Source organism: Doryrhamphus excisus, chromosome 6, assembly GCF_030265055.1.
Source record: "Doryrhamphus excisus isolate RoL2022-K1 chromosome 6, RoL_Dexc_1.0, whole genome shotgun sequence".
Lineage (NCBI taxonomy): Eukaryota > Metazoa > Chordata > Actinopteri > Syngnathiformes > Syngnathidae > Doryrhamphus > Doryrhamphus excisus.
Genome location: NC_080471.1, coordinates 951,579 through 978,024, shown reverse-complemented (window position 1 = coordinate 978,024; position 26,446 = coordinate 951,579). Strand labels below are relative to the sequence as shown.

The following is a 26,446-nucleotide window of genomic DNA, read 5'->3' as shown; positions in this document are numbered from 1 at the left end:
TGGACACGGTGTCTTATGGTGGCTGACCTATTATACGTATTATACAACTTACCCAATGCTAGGGTTGCTAAGGTTGGACACGATGTCTTATGGTGGCTGAGCCATTACACGACCAACTTGGGGACCAAAAGGGTCATTTCATGTCGGCATGGCTCTAAATAATGTTACAAATATTCCAGTTATTCATTCTACTTGGCGGAAATTCACTCATGACGGTCGGGTCTGAAAGCAATTACCCGCGATAAACAAGGGATGGCAGCTTTTGGATTCCTCTGAGGGAGGTCTACCACAGTTAGTCCACAGAACCCCCTGATGCTGTACTGAGGCTGCCAAACGTTCCCAATGTGACATCATCTCCATTTCCTTCCAAACCCTCTTGGTGTCCTCAGAAGGGTACCATACTGAGAATAGTCGCTGTGCTAATTGGAGGATTACAGCAAATGGCAGCCGGGCCCGTTTAGTCCCTGCTGTGACGGAAATAGGCGGTGCTGTCATTCTGGGCACCCTCCCCCCCGGTCCCCCGATGGATATCAGGGGCCAACACATATAACCCGTGTGGACATGGAGATGAACGTGTTGTTTTGAATACAAATGGAGGTAACAAGCTGTGGCGCGTGTGGGGACATGGCAACTAAATCCAAGGCGACTGGACCCTTCAGCTCGTCTTGGGAAAGGCCCAGCCTGTCCTTTCTGGGTCTGATTGGTTTGTTACCAGTCGGTCCAAGAGACTGGACTTTCAGTGGTTTACGGTCAGCTGAGCATCCTAGACACGGAACCCGTGACAGCATCTGGGAACTCATCCTGCATAAGCGGGGCGTTAACACATGAAGACCTGAATCTATTTGGCCAGAGCATGCCCCCCCCCCCGAGACAGGCAGCGACAGGAGTGTCATCCAACACCACAGATCATCTGTCAGGCGAGCACAGGAAGGGACGATGTCATTCTCCGGATAGCGGGGGTCAGGGTGATGAGGACTAGGAGCTAATTGGCTTGTGTGTGTGTGTGTGTGTGTGTGCGCGTGTGTGTGCGCGTGCGTATGGCCAAGTGTGTGCGTTAGATCCATGCTAGCAGGAATCAAACAACCAGAGGCTGTTGAGGATTATGGAGGGGTGAGGTAGACAAGAAATAAAAGCCCAATAAACACATGCATGGGGCGTCTTTGCAGTAGTGTGTGTGAGTGTGTGTGTGTGTGCGTGTGTGTGTGTGTGTGCGTGTGTGTGTGTGTGTGTGTGTGTGTGCGCCTTGCTAGGGGATCAGTAACAAGCCTGCTCTTCCAATGATGTAATGCCTACAGGAGGACACAGCTGCCATGCCAAGGGGTTGAGGTAGTTACTAGGGAAGGGGGAGGAATGGGGAAATTGAATGGGGGGGGGGGGGGTGATTGGCAGATGATAGCTGATCTGGTCATCCCACAGGGACACTGGTGATGTGGTGTTTGTATGGGTGAGGGTGACCAAGCCCCAATAGTATTTGTGTCCTGTCCCATCTCCCATTGTCCCCCAGTTTGATTGGCGCCAGGTGTTTAGACCCATCACCGTCTAAAACTCCTCTCTCGGCCAATGGCGATGAAGAAGGCACGAAGGCCGTCAGTGAAAAATGTATGGGTCAAGTGCAGGTTAACGTTCATTCAGTCAGCCATTTCTATTTCAAACACTGGAATGACATCTGATCATTTAGGGACCCAACCTTCAAATAAAGGTTAAAATAAAATAATAAAGTTCAGCCATGGCCACAAGTTTTGAAAATGACACAAATATTAATTTTGAATAATGGTAATTTGCGTATACTCCGGAATGTTATGATCATCTTGTGATAAGATGAATAGGAATACATTGCAGAAACCTACCCCCCCCCTTGAGAAATACTGCCACTGCATTTCAGCCCTGCCACAAAAGGAGCAGCTATCTAACGTCACATAGGAGAGTGTTGACAAGGACGAAGGCTGGAGATGAGCGTCCTCCTGACTGAAACCTATTGTGTCTCTGGTCTGGTAACCATGGTTTCCTGCAGGGAAAAGCAGGGATACTGCTGCTTGTAGGATGGCACCTAAAGCCACCATTTACCAGAGGCTGCAGGGCGCCCCACAAAGTCCCGTCTGGACTGGAGTGGCAAGAAGGTCCCAAAGAAGCCACTTCTCTGCAGGAACAACATCACTGATGGACTGGTATTCTGCTAAAGACGCGGTTATTGGACCCCTGAAGACACATTTTCTGTGATTGTTTGGGGCGTCCATCACTACCGTCGGTCCGCAGTCATGCCGAAACAAAGAAAAACATCAGGCATCCTGAAAGCATTCATGTGTGGGGTTGCTTCTCGGGGCGTATGGGTTCATGCCTTTTTAAAAATGGGACCAAAACAACTTCTTCCAACCATCCAAGGACAGTTAGGGACACACAATGCCTTGCCCAAAGGCCAACGTGAGCAAAGTAAGCGGATCGTGGAACGACATAGTAACATCTGAGAACCAACAATTGTCAAAACGTTCAGCCACGACATCCTGGTGCTAACAACCAGGATTTGGTCATTGAACAAAGATATGTAAGATGCTGCAGGATGGATGGCCCGACCCGATGACCGGACTTGGTGCGGCTCACCATGCATGAGGTAGCTTCATCAGTGCAGCCGGTCATGCAAGAAAGCCCTTGTGCTACGAGCTACTTAGCCACCCTGGGGGGCTCAGCCCCCACTATTCCTGCTGTAGTACCACTGCAAAGAAATTGCTTCACAAAGATGTTCACTCTTGCACAAATAACACACAAACTGAAAAAGAGTCTTAGCCTGGGGGGGGGGGGGGGGGGGGGGGGGGGGTCGTGAACCAGAAATCGGACATCATTCAAAATCCCAGTTGGAGCCACTCAGCGGTGTCTGCACGCGTGTACACCATACTGGGGGGGCCAGCATGGCCCGAGTACTGACAGAACGCAGAAACTGGGGGCATGAAATGCTGACCTAGGAGACACTTGGATCCCCAAGCTCACCTTGACCCCCCTCTCAGTGTCAGAGAATAGAACCTGCACACACAATCTAGCACATCAGCTCGTCTCGGCAGGTCCCAGATCATTATCCCGGTATTCCATACGCCCAAACACGAGGGCATAACTCCTCCTTTCATCATTGAGCCGTCTCCTCTCGTACGCCCAAACATGAAGGCGTTCACTGCATGGTGACAAAAGTGATGGCCCCGCCCACAGCCAGGGTTGGCCTTCCTGCTACAAGCCCCAGAGATGTGTGTGTGTGTGTGTGTGTGTGTGTGTGTGTGTGCGTGCGGTGACATCACGCTGCCAGCTCCAAAAGAACAATGGAGGAAGTACGACACTACGCAGCCAAGAGGAACTGGACAAGCCGTCCCCAAGAGAGCACGCCACCCTGGTGATGCTCGGCCATGCAGATGCCTTGCAGATGGCCGACATGGCGGCAAAGCCAAGTGGCTGTACCAATCAAACGCTGTTCAAGCACCGATGTTAGCACATGGATGCGGAGTTCCTGAGGCCGTCTCCGGGGGCCAGGGCTGATGTCATTTCATCAGATATGTTTATCAGGAAATGGTTACCCAACAGACAGGAAGTGGAATGTTTGTGGCTTGGCTTATGGAGAAATGCGTCTTTCCCCTGACATCACTTACGCATGTAAGGACGTGGACATTTCATGAATGATTCCTTTATTCTGCAGCCTTGGGCCTTCCGGCAGCTACAACATGAGCTTGTTGTCATGGTGATGACAATAAAACGGACCACTTTGATCGGGAAGTTTTTACCAACCTGAAGAAAAACCTTTACAGGACAACATGCTGGACAGGCGCTATCATTTCCGTAGGTGAGGGAAAATCACGTGCGGATGAAAGCGAGCCGAATGGTCTTCAAGGAAGTCAAGTGTCGTGGAATGCCTGAGGTCAAAGTGCATCAAAGCCGGCCAAGCGCTAAACAGGAATCCACCATTGTTATGTGGAAGGACGCCACCACAGGAACGGCAGTAGGCCGCCGAAGCACCGTTGGAATGTGGTGGATGCTAGCATGCTAGCGGTGGCTAGAAAATATCCTCATTAAGAACGGGCGCTGTCCTAATGGTGTGATAATAAAAGAACATATACGAGAAGAACACGGCAAGAGTTGAGGTAAACAACAGCAGAAACACTTCCATCTCATGGTCTTTTCTCATTTTGAAGCTCCACTGAGAACCTCTGGAAGATCCAACACTTGTTGGGATGTCAAGTTTTGAAACTTCTCTACATTTGGGTCAGGAGGATATTTAACAGGGAACGTCTTCATTAAGAGGGAACATGCTATTATTATTATTATTATTATTATTATTATTACTATTATTATTATTATAGCTGGTTATTATGCAAGCTGTAAGCTGACAATGGTGAGCTGGGGTGAGTGTAAGTCCGTGTGTGTCTATGCCCCCCCCCCCCCAGCCAGCAAGGGACTTGGGACTGATGAAGGAGAAGAAGAAGAGGACTGGGATCACGTCATGGCGGAAACATTTGGCAGAGGCTCCCATTAAAACACATACAGATGAACACACACACACACACACACACACACACACACACGCACACACGCACACACACACACACACACAGGCCTGTTTTTGTCCTCCTTTCTTGAGGCAAAGAAGGAAAAATGACATCCAGCCCATCATGTGATGCCAATGAGACAGACGAGGGGGGGGGGGGGGGGGGGGTCTCTGGCGGGAGAACACGCTTACATAAAAGTCAAGTCAGCAAGGCTTCCCATGCTCCTTTGGCGAGTCCCGGTGCCTGCTAGACCAGCTCCTGGGACTTTGGACGAAGTGGAGCATCGGAGGCGGAGCCTACAAAGGCGCTCGCCACGAACGTGCGGAGAGACGCACGGCTGCACGACAGCGACGTGTCAACGTGTCGCTCTGGGGCTTCTCGGAGCGTGGAACACTTTCTGAGATCAGGGAGGTGATGTCAGAGATATTTCCAGCGCCCGTTTACTTTGACCTTTGCGCTGACTGGGGGGGGGGGGGGGGGGGTGAATGAGTGTTTGTGTATCGACAGGCCAGGGCGAGAGCACCGAGGCCACTGGCGCCAGATGTGACGACCGCAGGAGTCTGGGCCTAAAAATAGAGCTCTGTTCTCAGCACCGTGGAGGGAAGGTAAAGGGGGGGGGGGGGGGCGTCACGGGGGAGGGGGGGGGAGGAAGAAGCCGGGGTCATTGAGAATACGGTCAGATCTCTCGGGGGAAAGTGAGCTCACCTCCTAATGGTACCACTGGCTCCTTCTCAATGAAATCATTGATCTGCAGCAGAGTGGGGGGCGTGGGGGGAGGGGGGGTTAGGAGGTGAAGATGAAGTAACAACTAACAGCACCGTCTGTTTGACATGAGAATAACTCATCTAACACCATCAACTATTTACACTTTTCACATTTGCAACTCAACTGTGTTGCAAAGGAAGCCAAGCTCGTACAAAACACACTCGTGCCCCCCCCCCCCCGGGGCCGTTTTTACATTGTGTGAATGAGCGTTTGGCGGGACCTAACTTTCCCCAAATTGCTGTCCATCATCCTTTTGTGTGCTACTCACTTTTGACTTTTACTTTTCTTGTAAAGGATATTTTTAACGTGCCGTGGGCCAGTAAGACAATAAAACGGCCCCGAGGCCGCACTTTGGACACACCAGTGCGGCACCACACACACAAATGCACAGCAATGGGGTTGACCGACCACACACATTGATGATCAAATGAGGACTATTACCTCATCTCCCAAATAGCTCTCCTTTTGTTTTGTCCCCCCACCCCCACTGAAACATGGCCTCGCCCTCATGCACACGCTACTTCAATACTTCAATACTTCACTACTTCAATACTTCACTGCTTGACTACTTCATATGCACATATTCAAGCCCAGTTGCAGGCAGACACAAACGCAGGCTGACCCAAGCAGACCTCCTGTGTAGCTCTTTGTCACGTCTGAAGGGCCGCATTGACACGTCCAGCCTCCACCATGACCTCACCTCCTTTCTCTGATGCTCTCATGCGCACGCACGCACACACACACACACACACGCACACACACGGGGGGGCACCGCCCCATTGTATAACAGTGGCGGAGAATGACACATAAATGAATTGACCTTTGTACCTTGGCTGTCACACCCCAACCTGATGTCATCATGCCCCCCCCCCCCCCTTGCGTGTGCAAGGGAAACAAAAACCAGCAAAGCCAGCAAGCAACAGAAAGTGTTGCTACTACCTGTCATCCTGATGTCATCTGACCCGTTAAGTCCTTGGCCTTGTGAAGGTGACAGCGTGGGAGCCATGACCCCCCCCCCCCCCATGCTGCAGCTATTCCTCCCATTGAGGTTCATGTCCACTTTTGATGAAGTCAAACTGTCAAACCATGAAGCTCTCTGGGCCACAACGCCATTCAGCAATGAATCAGCGTGTGGCTGCGGGCGACTCTTCAGTCAAACGACGTCACCTCAAGTCCGGTGTGAAGGATTCACCCCTAAACCCGCCACGCGTCATCCGTCAAGGTCCCACGTCAATATATCGAGGCCGGCAAAATTTGTGCTTTTTTTCTTGCACTCTATGTGCCTTGTTTTGGGTTTCCTTCACGCAGCGCAGGGTGAAGGAAAGTGGTGGTTCGTAGTTGGGAAGCTCTTTGGACATGTGACCAATCACAGTGGCGTGGGCGTGCCTGGAGGCGGGCCGTGGGTGGAATAAATTCTAACTTTTTGGCGGGAAGCACAAATCTAAGGAAATACAGCTGGAATAGGTGCAGATTCTGGAAGATCTAGAAAGTTGTCTGTGCGGGTTATTGTGTGTAGCTGCTCTATAGGAGCCCACAAGTCAAAAACCAAGGGTGGAAAATGAGCATAATAGGTCAGGGTTTTTTTTGTTCCTCTTTGTTCCTCGTTTGTTTGGCTGTTGGTGAGAGGTTCAGAGGTCATCATGGTGACCCCTGCAGAGCAGCATCAGGACCGAAGGCCCGTGACGGCAGAACCCTGAAGTGGTGCAAGGTCGGTGGGAAACACGCAAACTTTAGACCCACTCGGGGGGCAGTTGTGTTCTCCTCTTCTGCACACAAGGAGTTTCTAAAGACGTCAGTGAGTGCCAACTGAGTGAGATCACTTCTGGTAAAAAGATTTTTCTCCCAGCGATGAAGTAATAACGCAAACACACGGCTGTACATGCGCGCATATTAAACCCAGGCCAAAAGACCTTTGTACTAGCATTTCTATGGTGTCTTTTGGGACACGCCTGTTCTATGACGGCATGCACACGTAGGACTTAGCCATCACTTTGTTGCCTTTTCTTAGCAATACACTCCCGCCTGCAAAGCTACTAAATGTCCACCTGGGGCAACGTTCCCACTGCCTATTTGTCAGCTGATGAGTAGGAGTGGTGCAGCTACTCGTTACTGACCTTCTTCAACTTTTTCCACCATCGCGCCAGCCTTGCATACTGTAGGTAGTTATTGAATTATTAGCACCGTCTATCCAGCAGTAGATGAAGGAAAGAAGGATGTGAAGGTGGGGGAGGATACAAGATGGAAGGACGTTAAGGGAGAGGAGCGATACTTATTTTAAGACAGCGGGAAGCCAAATAAAGCCAAGCAAGCTGATTTACTCGGCGCTTTGAAAAGGTCAAAGAACGGCAATAAAATGGTACATTCCACTAAAGTGCTGTAAAGATGACTTCATGGGACTCATCTCCTCATCTAGGAACAGCCCAGCAGAAGAATCCAAAACTTTTACCATTTCTTTGACACACATTTGGCACCCGACCAGAATGAACTCTGACCTCTCGTACTTCCTGCGATGCCTGAGCTTGCCTCTGGCGACACACGGTTCCGTTGTCAGATTCAAGGGTTCTAAAACTAAAAACACCACCAGAAGACGTTCACCACCAGAAGACGTTCACCACCAGAAGACGTTGAGTTGTCGTTTTATAAGAATGACGTCATAATATGAGGAAAAACAAAGTCTTTAACAATTTAGTAGCATCCATTCTCCTCTGCTTGTCCGGGTCCGGGTCAGGGGGCAGCAGTCTCAGTGGGGAAGCCCAGACTTCCTGGTCCCCGGCCCCGGACTATAAAGTCATAATATGAAAAGAAAGATTATTTAAGGATAAAGTTGAAATATTTGGAAAATTAAACACAAAACAATGGCAAAAAATGTTCAAAAAAAAGAGCTGAAGTTGATACTAACAGGATTTTTTCTCCTCCTCTGGCCAACCCCATAGCACGCATACAGGACTGCGTGTATGCATGCATGCACGTATGTAGCACGCATACAGGACTGCGTGTATGCATGCATGCACGTATGTAGCACGCATACAGGACTGCGTGTATGCATGCATGCACGTATGTAGCACGCATACAGGACTGCGTGTATGCATGCATGCACGTATGTAGCACGCATACAGGACTGCGTGTATGCATGCATGCACGTATGTAGCACGCATACAGGACTGCGTGTATGCATGCATGCACGTATGTAGCACGCATACAGGACTGCGTGTATTAATGCACGTATGTAGCACGCATACAGGACTGCGTGTATTAATGCACGTATGTAGCACGCATACAGGACTGCGTGTATGCATGCACGTATGTAGCACGCATACAGGACTGCGTGTATGCATGCATGCACGTATGTAGCACGCATACAGGACTGCGTGTATGCATGCATGCACGTATGTAGCACGCATACAGGACTGCGTGTATGCATGCACGTATGTAGCACGCATACAGGACTGCGTGTATGCATGCACGTATGTAGCACGCATACAGGACTGCGTGTATGCATGCACGCATGCACGTATGTAGCACGCATACAGGACTGCGTGTATGCATGCACGTATGTAGCACGCATACAGGACTGCGTGTATGCATGCACGTATGTAGCACGCATACAGGACTGCGTGTATGCATGCATGCACGTATGTAGCACGCATACAGGACTGCGTGTATTAATGCACGTATGTAGCACGCATACAGGACTGCGTGTATGCATGCACGTCTGCAGATGCAAGCACCGCCGACCCAAACGGTACAAACACCCAAACAAGAATTCTATTGGCTGGGTCCTCCTGCGGATGTATTCTCTGCCACTGTCGTCGTGGAAACAGCAGAGAAGAAGGGACGTGGGTGAGACTCGTACAGCAGAGCGACTGCTGACAAAGACACTTCAAAGGAAGGGAAATATGATGAGCTGCAATATCACGCATGCGTTCCTATGACTAATTCATGCGCTTGGTGCTCTGTGACAACTGGATCTGTGAATGACTCATGACAAAGCCCTAATCCTCCAGTGGGCGGGGCCACAGAGGTGGGGAAGGATGGGAAGGATGGGAAGCACAGAGAGAGATGTCCTCAAGCAGCGTGCCCCTTCCCGTCTCCTTCCCAAATCCTGAGTGAGGAAGATTAGGCTTTCAGTTTGGCGCCCACGCGTTTGAGGATGGCGTCAAGTCTCTGCTGCTGCACGTGGTTGAGATGGCGCCGGGCAAGCACTTCGGGCAGATGCTATTAACTCAACGAGACCATTAAGGGGCTCGCTGTTGCTGCTAAATGAAGCCTTAGTGTGCTTGGTGGACTCCGGGACAGGATCATTACCGATATAGCGGGGCAGCATTATCTCACATGATGTTACGTCAGAGAAGCTTCAACACCAAAGAGTCATCAGAGAGCAAGAAAATAGACTTTTAGGTGCCAGTCAACTATCTGAGGCCAGATTATTTAGTCCCGGCCCAGCTTGTACACAGAATGTTGTTAAATGGTTAACTCATCTATTTGCTGCTAAAAAGTATTGAAACAAACCAAATGCTAAATCACAAATCTATGATGTGAAATATGTTCACGTTTAAAGTATCCGTGTCAGTAGGGGCCATACTGGCTCTGTATTTACCTGCCAAAATCTGCAGTATCCCCGCCCCCACTCCACCAAACTCCCCACAACTGCTGAGACATGTGGTGCGGAACAGTGACATCTGCTGACCAAAATGTGTCACGACAACCCGCTTCAGTTGACGCCGCACAAGGAGGAACAATGAAGCAGAGGAGCCACAGACATGGCCCCCCGCCCTGATGCATACCCGTGAGCAGGGACACCTTGTGGAAGGTGCCCTCCAGCTTCCCCATGAGAATGTGCACAAAAGCATCCCTGGACAGATGTCCGGCTTCTTTGGAACTCTGGTCGTAAACCACCACTTCCTGCTTCCTGCCCAGCTCCACCTGCATAAACAAAAAAATGAAGGTGGTGAGTTCAATAACAGTGTGTTATTCATAGCTTCTTCTTAACCATAGCATTTCCAACATTAGCGATGCAAAGCTTGATGAGCTTGGCAAGAAGATTCATGTGGACTTCAGGGACACCCCCCCGTGTGCCCTTCACACAACCTCTGCCCATGCACTGTTGGAAAAGGCAATGCCCCGAAAGGAGCCTTGCTCCAACGTGCACGGGTCCACAACCATCAACACCACACAGATATCCTGCTGACACGCGTGACAATAAACGGGAGCGGCAGTGATGAAAATGTCAATTGATGACTCGTCATTCAGCTGTGTCCAATAATAGTATTGGTGTATCCATGGCAACCAGTGTCAAAGATTCTGGTGCAGCAGTCGTGCTGTCTAAACGGCTCAGGGCCAAGTGAGCATGCGCCCAATCTTCCCCATGTTGTCGGGCAGGATTTGGTCACGTGACCAAGAGGCAGCACCCAACTGCAGAATCATTGCATCACTGAACGACCGGAGAGAGAGGAGGGGGCGCGGGGCGAGCGGGAGGGTGAGGGTAGAGGGGGTGGACTGAGCACAGGACCAGGAAGAAGATGTTGCAATGTTACGACTGAACGCCGTTAGCGGGCCGCTAGAGGAGTACGTTGAGCAGAGCGGCCTTCATTCACCCGCGGGTACGACGCCCCCCCCCCATGCACAGCACCTTTCACTACACGTGTACATGTCTAACTGTCAAACGCGAGGGGGGGCGTGCCTGATTCCGCTAGCATAGCAGCTGTAGCGGAGTGCCTTGACGCAAAGCCATGCAGGGGATTGGACGAGGTCAGGATCCACCAGAGTCCGTATGGTCTCTAGTGAACTATCGCATACAAAGACCCAAGTCGGTCAGCTAGGATGGGAGATGGTGTGGGGCTCAGTAAACACAAAAGTAGCCATCCGTGTTGCACCATTTATTTGCCCATACGATATGCTCTGATGGACCGCCATGTTTTATAGATCTTCCTTACGCTCGATCACGCACGTCTTTGCAGGAGCTTTAGAATTTTGGAATGATAATCCTAATGGGATCAGGTCTAATTTGGGAGCATCAGCTCAATGCCTCAGGATTAGAGTGAATATGTACACAGCGTGCACACACACGTGCACACACAGCACGGTGCTGTCAGTGGATAAAGTTTTATTTTGTGAACAAAAACAACAAGCAGTGGTATAAAAATAGATGAGAAGTCAGGGTGTGAAATGTTTCGCATCTACAGAACAATACAAAGAAAACTATGAAGTTTGAGATTACTTGTTGGGTAATCAGCAAACCCCATCATGCGTTTGAAGCAAAGTGCCGCTGTGTGAAGTTTGCCCCTGTCGGAGGTGAGTGATGTTGGCTTTAAATGCTTCGTTGAGCCCCCCCCCCCCCCCCGTGTCTCGCTACATTATGCCTACTGTGGATAAAAGAATAAACCCTGTGCATCGAGAAATAAATGGGTCCCTTTTTCTCATTCCTACTCTCAGAGTAACATCAATTGAAGCCTTCTGAAGGCCAACATTCCACATGAAGGAATCTTACAAAGGTCCGACTGACGAGACTTTTGTTTTGAAAGGACAAGTCACATCCTGTATGTGCCCAAGTGTTTGGTGCAGTAAAGGTCGATGATCTAGCAGAGAGTAAGTCAGACTGCGGTATTAGCACAGTCTCCATCCCTCTGCAGTGCTGGCCTGGGCCTTCTGACGCATGAACGCTGCAGGTAAACAAGGAACGCTGGTGGTACAAAGGGAAGGAAGGGAGGGGCCCTGGAGACGAGGATGGAGATGAAGAAGAATTGGACCGGTAGAAGAAGGAGAAATGTGCGGAAGCAGGTGTAATCAGGTCAGAACAAAATACTGCATTCATCCTTTCTTGAGATGATGTTACTGTCGTGATGATATTTCAACTGGATCAAGTCAATCAAGTCGATAAAGTCGATAAAGTCAATCAAGTCAATCAAGTCGATAAAGTCAATCAAGTCGATAGAGTCGATAGAGTCGATAAAGTCAATCAAGTCTCTGTCCCGTGGATACAGCATGACTTCAACTACATTCATTCATTTTCTACCACTTATCCTCACAAGGGTTGCAGGGGTGCTGGAGCCTATCCCAGCTGTCTTTGGGGGAGAGGCGGGGTCCACCCTGGACTGGTGGCCAACCAATCCCAGGGCACATATAGACAAACAACCATTCACACTCACATTCATACCTATGGACAATTTGGAGTGGCCAATCAAGCTAACATGCTAACATATTTTTGGGATTGGGGGAGGAAAGCGGAGGACTTGAACTACAATGAGACAAAAACAAAATCAACAACCAAATGATGAGGATCTGTATTAATAATGGAAAACACAAAAGCTACATACATTAGCATCACGCATTATTTTCATGGCTACCCATCAGAGCTTGAATTAGATACAGAACTTTCCATCTACCCATCTTAACCACTTCCACTCGGGTTGGGGGGGGCCGTCTAAGCTGGCTAGTTCACCCTGCTCCTCCCAAGACAACTGAGACCTCCTACCGGTCGACATGCCTTCAACACCCCCCCCCCCCCCCCCAGCGAGGTGTCTGGGAGGCATCTGGCCCCCCCTAAATGCGGACGAGCCAGATGAGGTGGCTCGAGCGTCTCTCATCTGAGTTTCTCCTGGATGAGAGTGCTTCTGAACGTATCCCTCAGGAGAACTTTGGAGAAAAGTCATTTCATACGCTTGTACCTGCATCTTGTCCTTTGGGTGGGCCGGTAACCCAACCCAGACCGAGCTTTGCCTCGCGGCTCAGCTCTCGCTTCACCACAATGAACCAATGTGGAGTCGTACTCCGCTTCAAATCCTCCACTTGTGATGGTGCTGATCTTATCCCTGGCCTGCAGATGGCACTCTACCCCTTCTGGGCGAGAACCATGGACTGGACTGATTCTGGTGCTGATTCTCATCCCACTCGGCTGTGACCTGATCCAGTGGGATTTGAAGATGGCGGCCCGATGAAGCCAGCAGGAGCACATCATCTGCTAAAAGCAGCATTTCAGCGTTTCAGTTGAAGATATCCAATTCTATCAGAAGAACCGTGTCTGACCTCACGGCTTCTAATGCATAATAATAATAATAATAATAATAATAATTCTAATGCATACATGCTGTCATAGATTTCTGTCTCTACGTCCGACCTGACTGCTCTCTCACTCGCATGCACAAACGACAAGGTGCACATGCATGCTGCAGAGCCGGTTCTACCGTGTCCTCCTTACTGGAAAAGAAAGCCGCATTTCCCCTTCATAAAGCATCAATGCATCATTCGCTCTTCCTGTTCTTTGTTCATGCAGATACGTACTTCCCCAGGCGGCCATACAATTTCAGGCTGACGTAAAAGACCAAGTATGAATGTTGACGAGGAGATCATTAATAAGTATGAATGTTGACGAGGAGATCATTAATAAGTATGAATGTTGACGAGGAGATCATTAAAGAATCAATCTAAGAAATACACGCCACATTGGGGTTATCAACGTTATTGAACGTGGCATGACCAAAGGAATGACTCATCAAAACTTCCCAGTTTGACACAGTGGGTGGATGTGGATGTGACTGGGAAAGAATCCACACAGTGAATCATCAACTAGATTTTGCTGATGCTATCACGCCGATATGGCAAAAGGAACATCGTACTTTTCAACTACTATCCACATGCTCTGGCACCGAGAACATCACGTTCCAAAATACCAGAAGGATGATCTTTTGCTGTGTTCCTTAGCTTGTTAGCAGAACCACACAAAAACACCCCCCACTTGCATGAACCTCGTGGTTACAGATAAACAACCATAAGCATACATTCTCCTCTCTACCGCATCCCTACCCCAAAAACATAAATATGGGGACGTCCTCGTGACCACAAAGATTTTTGGTAGATCTGATATACATTTGCCTCTTGTGTCATCCACTAAAAGAAACTCATGGAAAGAAGATGAGACGAGTCTATTTGAGTTTCTACTCTGGCTTTTGGTGATTCCCCAAACACGACAATGGATGTTTCAGGCAAATGACTGCTTGGCTGCCCCCGATGCAGGAGGGATTAGCTTCACAAGCAAATAAACCCACCACGTCCTTCTGCAGAAGAAACCATGGTGTCAGAAGAAGGAAGCAAAGCCTCACTCCTGACTCGGCCTGTGCCACCCCCCTCCCGCCCATTCCACCCCATCTATCAGTGACCTACATGGACAGCTAGCATGCTAGCAGCTAGCATACGCAGCCGTCAGGGGATGGGGTGGAAAGGAGAAATTGGACCCGTGGATTGCTGAAGTAGCAATGGACGCTTCCATCAGCTCAGTTAACTGAAGCTTCCATGAAGCATCGGAAGCTTCCATGAAAGAGGGCGAGTGCAGCGCCTGGGGGGTTGCAGGCTATTAAAGCTGAATGGGAGGAGAGGTGGAGGGCAGCGAGGGGGGCGGCGGGGGCTGCAGCCCCACCATGAATACCCTGGGTGCTTCCTGCATTCACTCCCCGACAAAGAGCCACAATGGTGTCCTTTGCCGTCTTGGCGTGTTGACGCGGCTCTTGGCATTGCTCGGAGCCGTGTGGGGGTTGAAAGGACGAGTGTGTGTTGGGGGTTAGTTGGAAGCCGGTTTGAACGCCGCACAGCCAGGCCGCACGTGCCGAGCCCGCGGTCTGCCAGTGGCCACACAAAAGAGATGATGTCATGCTTAGCCAATAACAAAGGAGTCGGGCTCCGTCAGGCCCTCCTCTTGCACCCGGCTGGTTCCAGCTTTATCCAGCCGTAGCATTAATCGCAAGCCTTATCCTCTTTGCTGGGCGAGGGAGGGGGTTGGGGCGGGCGGGGGTAATAACAAACACGGGGATAGCAATAGGTGGGTGGTAGTTGACAGCTCAGAAACGTTAGAGACAGACGAGAGCGTTTTGTCATCCTAAAAATCTCATTTAACAAGAAAACTAGAAACAGAAAAGATGGACTCATCTGCAGACATTTTACAAGAATAACGTCAAAATATGAAGCCAAAGAAAGTTGTCATGTAATTTTAACAGATTTCTAACATTAGAATATGATCATTTAAAAAGGACGTCACTTTAGAGGCATAACGTTTTCGGTCATGTTGAAAATTTACAGCACAACTTCAGTTCTGGAACGCCCCAGGTATCGTATGATTGGCGTAGCAACAAAAATCTTTAGCAATATTTTGCCCCTTGTCTGTTTTTTTTGTAATCAAGTGTTGTATTTTATACCCCTCGATACATTCAATCTCGTGGTATTAAAGATGTGGACGGAGTACTCTGAGCACCGCGCATTTACACACACTCCACACCACAAACACATAGCTTGTATTTCAATATGTTTGGACTAATAATCTAATAATCAACCACAATTCCTTCATTCTGACAACATGCGATATAGAGAGGGAGCGATCATGGAACCACCATGTTGCTGAGATGCACGAGTACATGAACCCTGAAGAAAGTGTCATTGGACTGTCATTAGGCTGCGTGCGTCAGGGCATGACCCGAGTTGTGTTGCTAGTTGAAGAATGCGCTAAAAATAGCTTTTGGAGGCAGCTTGCAACCAACCCGAAGGAAGTTGTCATAATCCCAGCTTTGTTGTGGTCCAGTCATGTAATACTGGGGGGGGGGGGTGATGTACATGAGGGCCCAAAAACATCCCCAACACAAGAAGCACCACCGACAACCCCCTCCCTGCTTAGGTTTCCCCCCTCAGACTTTCTTGAGTTTCACACAGCGACTAAAAATACCCGAGTCATCGTGCCACGGTCGGACAGGACATGGAAAAAAGGCTGTCATATTCAGAAGGGAAGCCATGGAAAACGGGAGGATCCGATTTCAAGGCCACTGAAAAGCAACAAACCTACAGCATACACGCGCCTGTCCACCCAACATACACGGCACCTCCTCCTGTGGGCTCGAACCCATGCCCCTTAGGAGCTGGGACCATCACGCCGTGGAGGCGTCCCCACGTCCCAGATGGGAGGATCCTTGGTTTCGTTTGGGTTTAGCTCCAATGACGCCAGCATGTCGAATCTGTTGCAACACGCGTGAATGGTCTGTACCCGACACACGACGCACACGCATGCACAGCCTCTTCAAAAGCAGGTATGCATCTTGGCATGGCGTGAAGAACGTGAAGAACATGAAGAACATGAAGAGCGCGTCACGTAGGAATCTGCCCAAGCTGGTCGGCACTCACCTTGACTTTGCCGTTGGGCTGCAGGAGCTCGGTGACGGACACCTTGTCCTGCTGCAGTCGCCTCTTGACGAGCTTGGAGCAGCAAACATTGACTGCGCCCTGAACGTGGGATGCGTTGTACTCAGAAAACGTCCTGCTGTCAATCACCAGCAGGCGGCCTGTTCCTCTCTGGATGAGGCTTGCCAGGCGCTTGATGTCCATGGCGCTTCGCTTAGTCGGCCCTTTCTCCCCTGCCATAATGGCGGAGGGGCGGGGTGGTCTCTCTGGATCAAAGATGGCCGAGATGAGGCGATGAGGAGAGGTGCTGGAGGCGGAGATGGGCAAGATGCGGCCAGGTCAGAAGATGGGGGCCACCAGGGAGGCAGGCGTCGATAGATTCATGGTGCCTGAGGAAAAAGAAAAAAATCAACGTCATTTTTTTTTAAATGGCATCATTCACAGTCGCCCAATGTGCTGCCTGGAAGCCATTTGGGGCCTGGGACACATTGAAAAATGGAATCCAACAAAAAAGAACCAACAGAAGCTCAAAGCAGACGTCATTTTACAAGCATAGTCCCAATATTAAGAGAAAGCAGCTGTAATCCGATGAGGAAGTCAGACATTTACAAGCATAACATTGTGATATTAGGAGGAAAAATAACGCCATTTTTGCACCATAGTTTGAATATTAAAACTTCTTTCAGGTTGTCATATTACGAGGAAAACAACCAAATAAAGTTGCAATTTGTGGAAAATGAGGTTGGGGGAAATCTTGTAATATGTGAATAAGGCCAAAGTCTTAAGGGAACAAAGTCATAATTACAGGAAAAATTGACAAGTACTTGAAAATGTAAAAAAAAAAAAAGCAGAAAGGAAAAAAATGCTGTCATTTTAGGGAAATAATGTCAAAATATGAAAAGAAAACAGTCACATGGTCAACATCGGGCTGGGGAAAGCGACACCGTCTGTTTCATTTAGGTTCACCCTGCCGACCTCCAGCCCAGTAAGAGTTGCTGAACATCCACATTGGGCTTAGGAACCATGGCTGTTGAACCTTCACTCATATTAGCGTCTGCTGGCGTGCGTGTGTGTTGTGGCTTGACTATACGGCAGATCAGGAAACAGGAAACAGAGAGAGATAAATTAAGCTGGGGGGATTTGGAGAGCAGGTCTGGACATGAAGGAATAGCCAGTGGTGTGTGTGTGTGTGTGTGTGTGTGTGTGTGTGTGTGTGTGTGTGTGTGTGCTGAATGTGTTGCGTTGTGTTGGATGTTGAACTGTTCATAAACTTGATGGACTGCCTCCCTCAGTCGGTCAGTCAGACAAATGGCTTCTCCCTGGTGGCGCTCACCACAGCGTTGGCAGCGTAAAGATTGCGGTTAGGACGTCCCGTTGTCCCTCCTGGGGGCCACAAAGGTTGTCATCTCAGTGCTCTTTTTCACATTTTTGCTCTTTTTATTTTAAAATTGTGAAAATATTTCAATTTATTCTTAAATAATCTTCAGAAATTTACATGCCGAAATATTGACTTGTTTCCCCACAATATTATGATGTTATTTGTTGTTTTGTTTGTTTCTCAGAATATTACGGCTTTTAACAAATATCCTTTCTCCTCATAGTAGTACCAGTTTACTTTGTTTTTTAGCTTCCTTATTGTATTTTAGATTAAAATCTAACTTACATTATATTTATTTATATTTTTTCTAATGACATTTTAAAGATGATATTTTTATGTTTACATTTTATTACATTACATTACATTACATTTAGATTGTGCCGCTGGCCGCAAATGGCACCCGGACCGCACTTTGGACACCCCTGACGTAGGGTGAATGAGCAGGTTTCCTTGGCCACCAGGAACTGTCAGGATCTGGTGTAGCAATGGTTTGCTAGCAAAATCATCCCCCTGGATTAGCATGTGTGGCGACAAGCGAGAAGGTCAGCGTGGATGCTTCGCTCTTTTATTCGTTGAGGCTCATGAAAAATGGATGGGCCGCCTCTCATTTACCCTGAAGCCTAAATGGAAGTTTAAACCTCGGGTGGAAAGGGAGAGTACTGAGGAAGGGGAGCGTAAACAGGAAGTTACTGGGGAACGTCTTATATGGGGTGGGGGCAATGACGCTTCATTTAAAAAGTTCAGGGAGTGAGTAATAAATACTCCATCACCACGCTAACATGTAAAGATGAAAAATATAGTTATGTTCCAAATACGCCTTCAAAGTTAACACGACAATGACGCCTGACGGAAGTTCTCTGTAGCAGCGGCGATTATCGTTGGCTCCTCCTGTTTGACCCTCGGCCCCCACCGTAGTTTCAGCTTTTCTTTCTCCAGTTGGGCTTGTGGCTACAGAGTTACCGCGCTTCAACCAAACTACGGTGGGGGCCGAGGGTCAAACAGGAGGAGCGCATGTTAATTGCGCGTCAATAAATGTATTTCTATCTGTGATTAAATGCGATTAATTGTGAGTTAACTATAGGCAAAAAAAAAGCGATTAATCGATTACAGCCCTAATTGTCATGCGTCTATGGAAAGTTACACTTCAAACTTCAGCCAGGTGTGTCCAAAAAGCAACCCGGGGCCCATTTGCGGCACATTCTAAAAATCTCATTAAAGGAAACAGAAAAAAAAAAAGAAAAAAGTCAAATTATTAAGTCCAAAAAAATAAAACAAACCATAATGGTTACAAGAAAAATGTTACAATATTATGAGGAAAAAGATATAATTTCAGTAACATTTGACCTATGACATATTCATATTGTAGAAATATACTGTATATAACTTCTTAGCGTATCTCCATGTGTCTCCTTGCATCCTGTCATTCCCCACCATGTGGCCCTCGCCGGGAAACATCTGGACCCCCTGGGATTATGTTCTACCTCAGCCCGCCAGCAAGTGCTGATGCGAGCGTCAAGTAGGAAGGCAGGAAGTCAGCTACGAGGACGGATGGCAGAGAAGCCACACGGATCCCGCCGCCGCACCATTCCAATCCCTTGCACATCCAAACCACAAACGACGTGCTTTTTGGCAAAGCGGCTGATGCCAGAAGCACGTCCGAATGCACGGTTTTCTGTCCGCCTTAGCGAGGAGCCACCCACACCCCCAAAACTCTCCTGCCACATGAGAACCTGCCCGTCACCGTCACAGCATACCTTAGATGACGCAGGGCTGAGCCGAGCGGCTTCTTGATTTTCCGGTTTCCCCACCGCCGAGCACAACGTCTGATGCTGCGTCAGTCTAATGGCGACCGCTCCACGCCCTCCCCATTGCCGACGTCCCTCCGGGAGACTCTGCCGCCTCCCTCCATCACTCTCGTCTTTGCAGGGGATGGGAGGAGCGTGCAGCTTTACTGGTCTCATAAGACATTGCTAACATGGCGCTAACATGACGCTATGCTGGAGCGGGCGTGTTTGCTCAGAGAAGCCCCGGGAAAGATGCGGGAGGGGGCAATGATGGACGAGCCCAAAGTCAGCCTGCTGACTCAGCATGGCGACTGCAACACATCTTTCGTCTTCCATCGTCAATCCTTCAGGGAGAAAAAGATGAAAACAAACGCGAGCGGGATGGGAGTTTGTAGGCCGTGAGCAGATTTCGCTGTTGCCATAGCAACAGTCCAGCTGGGGGGGGGGATGAAAGTGCACGGGGAGGGTGACGCTGACGGGATTGTGCTCGCACTGATGCAAGATGAGAAAGAGAAAGAGCAGCGGCAGTCTCCAAGTGACGCTGCTACATCCTCCCTTTGACTCTGGGTGGCCAACATCGTGGAAATGGAAGGCTGTTGATGCTAGCATGTTAGCATGTTAGCATGTTAACCCATTCCCTCACATCTCCAGGCTAATGCAGACATGGCATTATGCAGGGACATTGTAGGACAGCCTTGGCACTTTTGCTATTAAGTGCCATCTTGCTAGGTGCTAGCGTGCTAACTGTTAGCATGTTTGGCATTGCTGGTCGTGGCATGTTCCAATCCCTAAATTGATAACAGCGTTACGTCTGACCTAATAAAAGATGAAAATGGCCACAAAATGACGGCCAATGCAAAGAAGAAGTGGCGGGCCGCCAATGCTGATGTAATACCATCCAGGTCATTCATTAACTCATGCGGAACATCTCCCGCGGCCAGTCTGTCGGATGACGTTAGCAGGCTCTTTGTTTCACAATATGAGACGCAAGAGTTGCGTCCGCTTGTCTTTTACTCTGAAACAAAGTGCTGCATGTGCACATGCACTCTGAACGCGGTCATGTTTGCAGTAGTAGTAGTAGTAGTAGTAGTAGTAGTAGTAGTAGTAGTAGACACCTGCCCGGTCCACCATGCGGGCGTTTGCGGACACCATGTTTTCCAAGCGGGGGCCACATTGTGAAAAAGAAAGGATGCAAGGTTGCAAAGATATCATCCGGACCTGGGGAGTCAATTATTTAATGATTCAAATTTCTTCATTGTTTCTTAGACTATTAGGACTTTTTTCTAGAATATGTTAAGTCAATGATATTATATTTACTTATGACATATTATCTAGTTAGAACAACATTTTTCTTATTATTTCATCCATATTTGGATTCAATTCTTGTAAAATTTAATTTTTCAACGTCTTATTCCCACAATATTGCCTTATTCCGACAATTTACTGTTTATATTTATATGTATATTTTCCACCCCAATCTAAGTTTTCAGAAATTACTGCCTCATTTTCTCCCTCATAATATGACTTTTAAAAATGTTCAATATTTCTACTTTATGCTCATAAAATGCCATACTTTTCCTCATAATATTACGACTTTTTCTCATTTGGCTGACAAGATTTCGCTCATGTTAGCATGTTAGCATGTTCCCTGACATCTCCAGGCTAATCCAGACATGGCATCATGCAGGGCCATTGTAGGACAGCCTTGGCCCTGTTGATGCTAGCATGTTAGCATGTTCCCTGACATCTCCAGGCTAATCCAGACATGGCATCATGCAGGGCCATTGTAGGACAGCCTTGGCCCTGTTGATGCTAGCATGTTAGCATGTTCCCTGACATCTCCAGGCTAATCCAGACATGGCATCATGCAGGGCCATTGTAGGACAGCCTTGGCCCTGTTGATGCTAGCATGCTAGCATGTTAGCATGTTCCCTGACATCTACAGACTAATCCAGACATGGCATCATGCAGGGCCATTGTAGGACAGCCTTGGCCCTGTTGATGCTAGCATGCTAGCATGTTCCCTGACATCTCCAGGCTAATCCAGACATGGCATCATGCAGGGCCATTGTAGGACAGCCTTGGCCCTGTTGATGCTAGCATGCTAGCATGTTAGCATGTTCCCTGACATCTCCAGGCTAATCCAGACATGGCATCATGCAGGGCCATTGTAGGACAGCCTTGGCCCTGTTGATGCTAGCATGCTAGCATGTTAGCATGTTCCCTGACATCTCCAGGCTAATCCAGACATGGCATCATGCAGGGCCATTGTAGGACAGCCTTGGCCCTGTTGATGCTAGCATGTTAGCATGTTCCCTGACATCTACAGACTAATCCAGACATGGCATCATGCAGGGCCATTGTAGGACAGCCTTGGCCCTGTTGATGCTAGCATGCTAGCATGTTAGCATGTTCCCTGACATCTCCAGGCTAATCCAGGCATGGCATCATGCAGGGCCATTGTAGGACAGCCTTGGCCCCGTTGATGCTAGCATGCTAGCTCATTCCCTGACATCTCCAGGCTAATCCAGACATGGCATCATGCAGGGCCATTGTAGGACAGCCTTGGCCCTGTTGATGCTAGCATGCTAGCATGTTCCCTGACATCTCCAGGCTAATCCAGACATGGCATCATGCAGGGCCATTGTAGGACAGCCTTGGCCCTGTTGATGCTAGCATGCTAGCATGTTAGCATGTTCCCTGACATCTCCAGGCTAATCCAGACATGGCATCATGCAGGGCCATTGTAGGACAGCCTTGGCCCTGTTGATGCTAGCATGCTAGCATGTTAGCTCATTCCCTGACATCTCCAGGCTAATCCAGACATGGCATCATGCAGGGCCATTGTAGGACAGCCTTGGCCCTGTTGATGCTAGCATGCTAGCATGTTCCCTGACATCTCCAGGCTAATCCAGACATGGCATCATGCAGGGCCATTGTAGGACAGCCTTGGCCCCGTTGATGCTAGCATGCTAGCTCATTCCCTGACATCTCCAGGCTAATCCAGACATGGCATCATGCAGGGCCATTGTAGGACAGCCTTGGCCCTGTTGATGCTAGCATGCTAGCATGTTAGCATGTTCCCTGACATCTCCAGGCTAATCCAGACATGGCATCATGCAGGGCCATTGTAGGACAGCCTTGGCCCTGTTGATGCTAGCATGCTAGCATGTTAGCATGTTCCCTGACATCTACAGACTAATCCAGACATGGCATCATGCAGGGCCATTGTAGGACAGCCTTGGCCCTGTTGATGCTAGCATGTTAGCATGTTCCCTGACATCTCCAGGCTAATCCAGACATGGCATCATGCAGGGCCATTGTAGGACAGCCTTGGCCCTGTTGATGCTAGCATGCTAGCATGTTAGCATGTTCCCTGACATCTCCAGGCTAATCCAGACATGGCATCATGCAGGGCCATTGTAGGACAGCCTTGGCCCTGTTGATGCTAGCATGTTAGCATGTTCCCTGACATCTCCAGGCTAATCCAGACATGGCATCATGCAGGGCCATTGTAGGACAGCCTTGGCCCTGTTGATGCTAGCATGCTAGCATGTTAGCATGTTCCCTGACATCTCCAGGCTAATCCAGACATGGCATCATGCAGGGCCATTGTAGGACAGCCTTGGCCCTGTTGATGCTAGCATGTTAGCATGTTCCCTGACATCTCCAGGCTAATCCAGACATGGCATCATGCAGGGCCATTGTAGGACAGCCTTGGCCCTGTTGATGCTAGCATGCTAGCATGTTAGCATGTTCCCTGACATCTCCAGGCTAATCCAGACATGGCATCATGCAGGGCCATTGTAGGACAGCCTTGGCCCTGTTGATGCTAGCATGCTAGCATGTTAGCATGTTCCCTGACATCTCCAGGCTAATCCAGACATGGCATCATGCAGGGCCATTGTAGGACAGCCTTGGCCCTGTTGATGCTAGCATGCTAGCATGTTAGCATGTTCCCTGACATCTCCAGGCTAATCCAGACATGGCATCATGCAGGGCCATTGTAGGACAGCCTTGGCACATTGCTACAGAGCGCCTTGGATGTTAGGATTCCTCCAGCTAAAACTAGAGGCCAAGTGTGAGGACACCAAGCAGCCTCTTGCTGTGTTTATCCCCATTTTGTTCCTTCTGTAAGAATCATCACAAAGCAACGCAGTCCCTGGCAGCAGGAAACGAGCATGTTTCAATGTTTCAGGCTTGAACATATTTTTGTGCAGCCATCACCTGACCTTATGCTGCCCAGAACTGCGGATATTGATTCCGAATGTATGAACACATGCCATCCAGACAGTCATATCCTTCCCCTTTGGGAATATGCAGCATTTCGACACAGAAATAAAATGAATGGAATGGCCAATATCTGCATAATATCCATAGAAGGATCAATCCCGGCCCGCCTTCTTATGATTCTTATTGTCCGTATCCCAAAGGCTGTGTTTGATTAGATGTTCGATAAGATGTTTGACAAGATGTTTGACAAGCGCGTGAACCTGCGGCGTATTCGTGACGCGTGGATCCGTCCACATGCAAAACACTCCACTGAGCCGACAGCCGTTGGGTGCAAACCGAATAACAAAACGTCCAAGCTTACCTTGAAATTGTCCGGGATGAATGGAAACAATAGTTTCCACGAATAGACCAGGCGATAAGTTAAGCGTGTTTAATTCCCATCGAAGCAGACGCGCGCGCACTTCCAGGGAGGTGGGAGGGCGTGGGGGAGGGGGGGGGGTAAGAGCAGCTAGCTTCCACGGCTAACCGCCGCTAGCATCGCGGGGACCTACCTTGAGCTCCCGTCTGCTCTTTTGGCGGTCACTTAAGTGGCCTCGCTGTCATGGCGGACGCCGGCGGGGTTCTCCTGAGTACGGCCGCCGCCGCCACCGCCGCCGCCGCCGGAGCTGGCCGCGTCGCAGGGTAACAGCCCAGCTGACACGGGGTGACAGCGCCAGGAGCGAGCGGCTGAACGCATGAAGCAGAAGGAAAAAGGAGCGGCTAGTTTAGTCGGTGAGTGTCGTTACAAGGTGTATGTGGGCTGGTAACAAAAGGTACACTTTAGCACTTTCATCCACTAACGATGAGGTCATGGTTTAGGAGCCGCAGAGAGAGGGGAAAAAAATAGGAAAATATCAGGTTTACGTCACCGCCAGCCAATCACAGCGCACCGCTCGGGGGTTGGATGACGTCAGGAAGTGGTAGCCGGATTAAAGGGCCTGCCCGACTTGTTTTTTTTAAAGGAGACACGCTCATGTGTGACGACTGGCGTGGCATAGAATGGTAAATATCAAAGCCAGATAAAAGACGATGCTCATAAATGATATTGCAGGCAGTGTTCTTTACACGTGAAGATTATGTTATTGATCTATTATATTCATATTCACATTCACATTCACATTCACATTCACATTCACATTCACATTCACATTCACATTCACATGGATTTCCACAAAGTCGTTTTCTTTGCTTCTAAATGAAACATCACGGTTAAAGCATAGAAACCTCTTTATGACCTTTTCAATATGTTTTGAACCAAAACCCAAATGTGAACCAACAATGATCCACGACCCCCAGACATGGAGTAAACACCCCATCGCTACCTTGACCCAGGTATTACTCAATATAGGAGACATTCAAGACATAAATAAAAGTATGTTACCGTACATTTATTCTGGTACTGGGGAGCAGAATGGGTGGCAGACAGGAAGTGGTGTCAGGGTTTCAGAGTTTGAGTTTGTAAGAGTAGCTTGTGTTATTATCATGATTATTATTTCCGTGCCTGCCATGAGATTCTATCTGCAATAAAAGCCTGTTGATTTGGCCCTCAGTTCTGGTGCTTGTCTCGCCGCACAATTCCTGAGCCCTGGTGTTGCTGGTGTTTGTCATTGTTAACTTATCCATTTTTATTTCCATTTTTAGGCAAAAAATAAAAACATCCATTTTCCATCGTTTATCCTCACTTAATGCAAAAAACATTGGCGGAAACTCTCACCAAAGCACAATATTATATATTCCAATATTAATATTCCATACAATAAAAACAGACAAACTTTTGGGAGGTGTGTGTCCCATCACGTCCGCCGGGCATTCACGTATTTCAAGAAAAGGACATGATAGCAGCAGTAAAACATGGTGGTGGTAGTGTGATGGTCGGGGCCTGTTTTGCTGCTTCAGGACCTGGAAGACTTGTTGTGATAGAATTCTGCTGTCTACCAAAAACCCCTCAAGGAGAATGTCCGGCCAAGCTGGAGCCGACTGGGCTTCTGCAGCAGGACCATGATCCACAACACAGCAGCAAGTCCACCTCTGGATGACTGAGGAAAAACCGAATGAAGACTTTGGAGCGGCCTAGTCCAAGTCCTGACCGGACCCTATGGAGACGGCCTCCTACGTGGCTGAATGACAACATTTCCTCCACAGCGCTGGAAGAGACCACGTGACCAGGTGACCACGAACGCTGCATTTGTCATAAATGAAATGTATTATTATTATTATTATTATTTTTAGGTCGTTGCCGCTGAGGGTGGCCCAAGCAGCTATTGGCTTTAGGGGTCATCTCTTTGTCTGTTCCCTTAATAATACGTTTCATTGGAAAAACGGCATTTTGTGTTCAGTTGTGTTGCCATCGACTAATATTTCAATGTTTGCTGATCCCAAACATTTACGTGTGACAAACATGCCAAAACTTCCACGCTAGTGTGGATTTCATGCAATTGTCTAAACGGAATCTCCAAGCTGATGACGCTCTCATTTACGAGCGCAGGTACCGCCATCTAGCGGCGTGTGCATGTAAGTGCTCTCCATGTGTTCTTTTGATGAACTTCCGCAATAAATGGGGCTTCTTGTCCTTGCGTGTT

General features: G+C 48.7%; 1 protein-coding gene and 1 long non-coding RNA gene across 6 annotated transcripts in view; one reads left to right on the top strand and one right to left on the bottom strand.

Moving 5' to 3' along the window:
* dusp8a (dual specificity phosphatase 8a) overlaps positions 1-24,744 on the bottom strand; it is a 42,484-nt gene extending 17,740 nt beyond the window's left edge. The window contains exons 1-3 of one of the 4 annotated variants that reach the window (XM_058074940.1): positions 24,380-24,744; positions 16,437-16,822; positions 10,067-10,205 (exon numbers count right to left, since the gene is read on the bottom strand). In XM_058074940.1, coding sequence (XP_057930923.1) covers positions 10,067-10,205; positions 16,437-16,673 — 376 coding nt within the window. In that variant the 5' untranslated portion in view covers positions 16,674-16,822; positions 24,380-24,744. Of the gene's footprint in view, positions 1-10,066; positions 10,206-16,436; positions 16,823-17,766; positions 18,693-19,565; positions 21,241-24,189; positions 24,346-24,379 lie in introns of those variants that run through there. The other 3 variants (XM_058074941.1, XM_058074943.1, XM_058074944.1) reach the window with 3 other exon arrangements.
* LOC131130867 (uncharacterized) lies at positions 24,336-26,436 on the top strand. 2 transcript variants are annotated; one of them, XR_009130107.1, is made up of 3 exons: positions 24,336-24,599; positions 25,818-26,033; positions 26,097-26,436. It is a non-coding gene; the product is annotated as an uncharacterized LOC131130867 (long non-coding RNA). The 2 variants fall into 2 exon arrangements; XR_009130106.1 differs by having other exon boundaries at positions 25,818-26,436.
* The last annotated feature ends 10 nt before the right edge of the window (positions 26,437-26,446 follow it).